This window comes from Cricetulus griseus, assembly GCF_003668045.3.
Source record: "Cricetulus griseus strain 17A/GY chromosome 1 unlocalized genomic scaffold, alternate assembly CriGri-PICRH-1.0 chr1_1, whole genome shotgun sequence".
In the NCBI taxonomy this organism is placed as follows: domain Eukaryota; kingdom Metazoa; phylum Chordata; class Mammalia; order Rodentia; family Cricetidae; genus Cricetulus; species Cricetulus griseus.
In genome coordinates, this window is record NW_023276807.1 from 172,069,703 (window position 1) to 172,074,041 (window position 4,339).

A 4,339-nucleotide genomic window follows, 5' to 3' on the forward strand; every position below is an offset into this window, starting at 1 on the left:
TTTGGCTCAGGGAGTACTCCTCTATGTGGAATGGGCTCCCAAAGTCCACACCTATTCTAGGGATAAATACTGAACTACTACAGGAGGTCCTGTAGATTTCCGAGGTTTCCTCACTGAAACCCATGTTCCTGGGGTCTGGATCACAGAACTGACTCTTTCAATTCACATGTTTGTCTTGAAGTATCTGGAGAAGCCAGGAAACTATCAAGGGGGCCATGGTGTGGAGAATGCCTTAGAGAAGGTTGTGATGGCTAGTAGTTTGTTAACCTAACACAAGCAAGAGAAGGCAGTCCTAGGTCATATAAGAAAATAGGATGAGAGCGGGACTTCTGTCGCCGGGTCGCAGCAGCTGTGGTGCTGATCACCTGGGAGCGAATTAAAAATGGGCGATGTTGAGAAAGGTAAGAAGATTTTTGTTCAGAAGTGTGCCCAGTGCCACACTGTGGAAAAGGGAGGCAAGCATAAGACTGGACCAAATCTCCATAGTCTGTTCGGGAGGAAGACAGGTCAGGCTGCTGGATTCTCATACACAGATGCCAACAAGAACAAAGGCATCACCTGGGGAGAGGATACCCTGATGGAGTATTTGGAGAATCCCAAAATGTACGTCCCCGGAACAAAAATGATCTTCGCTGGAATTAAGAAGAAGGGAGAGAGGACAGACCTAATAGCTTATCTTAAGGCTACTAATGAGTAATTCTGATGCCTTATTTATTACAAAACAAATGTCTTATGACTTTTAATGTGTACTATAATTTAATTCACACACCAAAATTCAGATCATGAAGGCTAACAATGTTTTTGTTGGACAGTCCTGATTTAAGTAAAACTTGACTTGTAGTAAAGTGCATACGATCTTTTTTTAAAAATAACAATTCATATAAAATTTTTTAAAAATAACAATTCAAATAAAAATAACAGTTGAATAAATACTATCATTTCTCTCCCTTTCTCAAGATAGGATTGGACTTACTTATTAAAGTTCTACTTTCCACAAAGATGGGGGTGTCACCTAAACCTATTGAAAGGTTTTACACTTAAATTTATATAACTGGGCATATCAGTATGTTTAAACACTGGGAAAACTCAATTACTGTCTCAGAGATGAGAAGACTCACCTGTGTTTCAGTTTGTATTCACTGGTCTGTTACATGCAATGGCTAAACATCAGGAAATAACTTGATGATGTCATTTTAGTTAGAATGAAAGGCACTTACTGTGGTCTATGTGTAATATCAAATAAAGAGTATTTAGCACTTCTTTATAGTTGATCTATTAAGTTAAAAATACTTTTAGAAATCAGCAACTTAGACCTTACTTTTTAATTCTTAGTGATCCAAGACTAAATTGTAATTCAGAATAGTCCTTAAAAGTCCATAAACACCTGGCTGGGTATTTCAACAATGCCAGGATCAGGAGGCACCTGCTAAGATATGGACTGATAACAAGAAGTGGAAGGATATTTTCTGAAAAGGAATACAAAGTAAACGCCATGAAGCAGGATCACCAAAAGCACATCCGGGGATGTTTAGCCCAGGCGATCTTCCACAAGGTCCTCGACATGGAGGTGTGGACTTTTCTTACCCTCTTTATGATGGACCATTCACTCTTCAACAAAGACTAATGATGGAGAATTCTTCCTAAACTTCATGAAAAAGGAAATGGGCCAAAAAGAATTGGTAGATACTGTCTGACTTCCTAAGTAGCCAGGAGCCCAGAGACCCAAGTTTTCCTCCTTTTTGGTTCAAAAGAAATGTGGACATGATTATAAAGTTTGTGATATTTAAAAAAAAAAGCCCATTCAGAAACACACAAAAGTGGAACTTCTGTATATGTGTGATTGGTAGTGGCACTCTTTGCCAATTTATTAGATGGAAAGATTAAAACAAAGGAGATAGTTTACAAGTTAACAAGAAGATAATTAAAAACAACCAGAGATCGTGGAAAAAAGAAAAAAAGAAAATAGGCTGAGCAAACCACAAAGAAAAGGCCAGGAAGCAGTGTTCCTCTGGCTTCTGCTTCAGTTCCTGCCTCAAATTCCTGCCCTGACTTCCTTCAATGATAGAATGTGATATGAATTATAAGTGAAATAAACCATTTCCTCCACAAGTTGCTTTTGGTGTGGTGTTTAATCACAGCAACAGAACCCAAAGCAATATAGAGGGGAATAATGGAACATAGGTAACATGAAAACTGAGGTGGGGGATATGGTAGCGTAAAGGTTTAAACAGGAATGGCGAGGCAGAAATGGGGAAGGAGGAGGCTGGGGGGCGTGCTATGCAACAATTTCTTTGGAATTGAGGCATTTCCTCCTGAAGGGATGAAATAGGATCCTGAGACTCACAAGTAAATAACCTTACAGGTCCTGGACAGCTGAAACTAAGAGGATTCACAGCTGTGTGGAGATAAGCGATATAGTGGCCTGGAACAGACTCTATTGTCTTTAGACCAAGCAGATATGAGTCCTCATGTGGGTTGAATTTAGTGCACTCAATTTTATTTCAATTTCTCCAAAATAGATCACACATTAAGCCATAAAGGAACTTTACCAAGTAACATTTTTTTCTTGTATTTGCCATTCAGTGATCTTTAAAGTTCAGAGGTTTGGACCAAAAAGATGAAATGATTGATGGCCCCTTTGTCTTGTCGTCTTTTCCACAGAACTGGAGAAGATGCCTAGGAGTTGGTCCAGTGATCTGGCAGTGAGCCTTCAAATGGAGGCTATGCAAGAAATGAGAATGAAACTGGGGCACTTATCTGTTCAAAGTGAAGACCTTGTGCACAGATAACCTGCACTTTCTGTGGGTCCCATTGAGCAAACAGAAACCTTTGAAGAAATAAACTTTTTTAAAGAAATGTGTCAGGAGGATCTTCATATGTCAGAACTTTTCTTTCTCCTTGGACATAGAGAAGAAATCCAGAGAGTGCATGTTTGAATTAAAAAACAAATGTTAAACACAGAGGGTACACAGTGTCTAAACAACAACAAACAGCTTCCACCTAAAAGGGAATTCTGAAGCTAAATATGTGACTATGGACTAGGAAAGGTCTTCCAACATGGTAGCAATTTGACAGTTTTTATAATAATAAAACAAGAATATCATAGATCAAGGGGAACTGTTACATGATAAATAAAAGACACACAGACTGATTTGGGGGTTCAAACTTCAGGCTGAAGAACAGAAAAGCTAAGTAGGAGGGCCACTAGCTCTTACCACTACCTCAGGCTGAATGGACTGATCCTGCTGCCTCTTCTCAGCATGACTGGAGAATCCTGAGACTGAATGTCTTCCTATCCTCAATGTGGATGGAGAATGAATGCCTGATGCTGACTACTGAAGACATTGCTCCTGTCTTTTATACCCTTCTAGTGCTGGGATTAAAGGTGTGTGATCCCAGGTGCTGAGACCATCTTTGTGTGAGCAGTTTCTCTTTAGGACTGGATCAATCTTGTATAGATATGGGTGGCCTTGAACTCATGGAGATCCATCTACCTCTTAATCCTGAGTCCTAGGATTAAAGGCGTGTATCATCACCTCCTAGTTTCTGCATGCTGGGATTTAAGTTGTGTCTTCGCTTTTATGGCTTGTGGCTGACTTTTCCTTTTGAATCCTCTGGCAGGCTTTAATAAATTATAAATAATGTATCACCACAGGGAACCTTTAGAATACACCAGTCTAACAGTAAGTAGGGGGTTACCCTGAAGTGGAGAAATCCCAGTCAGAGAAAATTCCTGATCTTCTTATCCTCCCATATCTGGCTCCCAAGTACTGTATCACAGAGCTATGCTACCATGCTGGACTTTATGCAATTCTGGGACCAGACACAGGACTTCAGGCATATTAAGCAAATACTCACACACTAAGCTATATTACTGACTTTCTATTATCTAATACTGAAAAGAAAAAATTAGGAAGTGAATAGTAGACTGCAAAATATAATGGAATCAAGACAATGAAGTAAACTAACGTGAATAAAAGACGTTCATTTAGGAACCATAAAATATTATGCATTTAATAAAATGTTTAATTTAGAATACAAGGAAGTTCCTATTTTCTTGAACTAGAGGTCATAGATCAGGAAACTGAGTCAAGATTGCTTGATTACTGGTAATTGCTCTAGTTCCAAGATGTAGATGCTTTAAGTTGGTTTCTTGTTTTGATGAATTTCACATGTGTGTATACAAATTGGAGTACGTGTAGAAGTCAAAAAAGTAATAAGAAGCATGGGGTGGGGATGGGGAGGAGCCGTAGAGAGGGTAATGACAGAATACAAGTACTATGAAGAAGGAAATAAAAAAATGAGGGAACTTTAGCCAGGGCTGGGGAACGGAGGACAA

The 4,339-nt window shown here is 39.2% G+C and overlaps 1 protein-coding gene across 1 annotated transcript; it reads left to right on the forward strand.

The window, feature by feature from the left end:
• Positions 1-341: 341 nt before the first annotated feature.
• LOC100751857 (cytochrome c, somatic-like) lies at positions 342-697 on the forward strand. Its single transcript, XM_035452746.1, has one exon. The coding sequence runs from the start codon at positions 383-385 to the stop codon at positions 695-697; it is 315 nt and encodes a 104-aa protein (XP_035308637.1). The 5' UTR covers positions 342-382.
• The last annotated feature ends 3,642 nt before the right edge of the window (positions 698-4,339 follow it).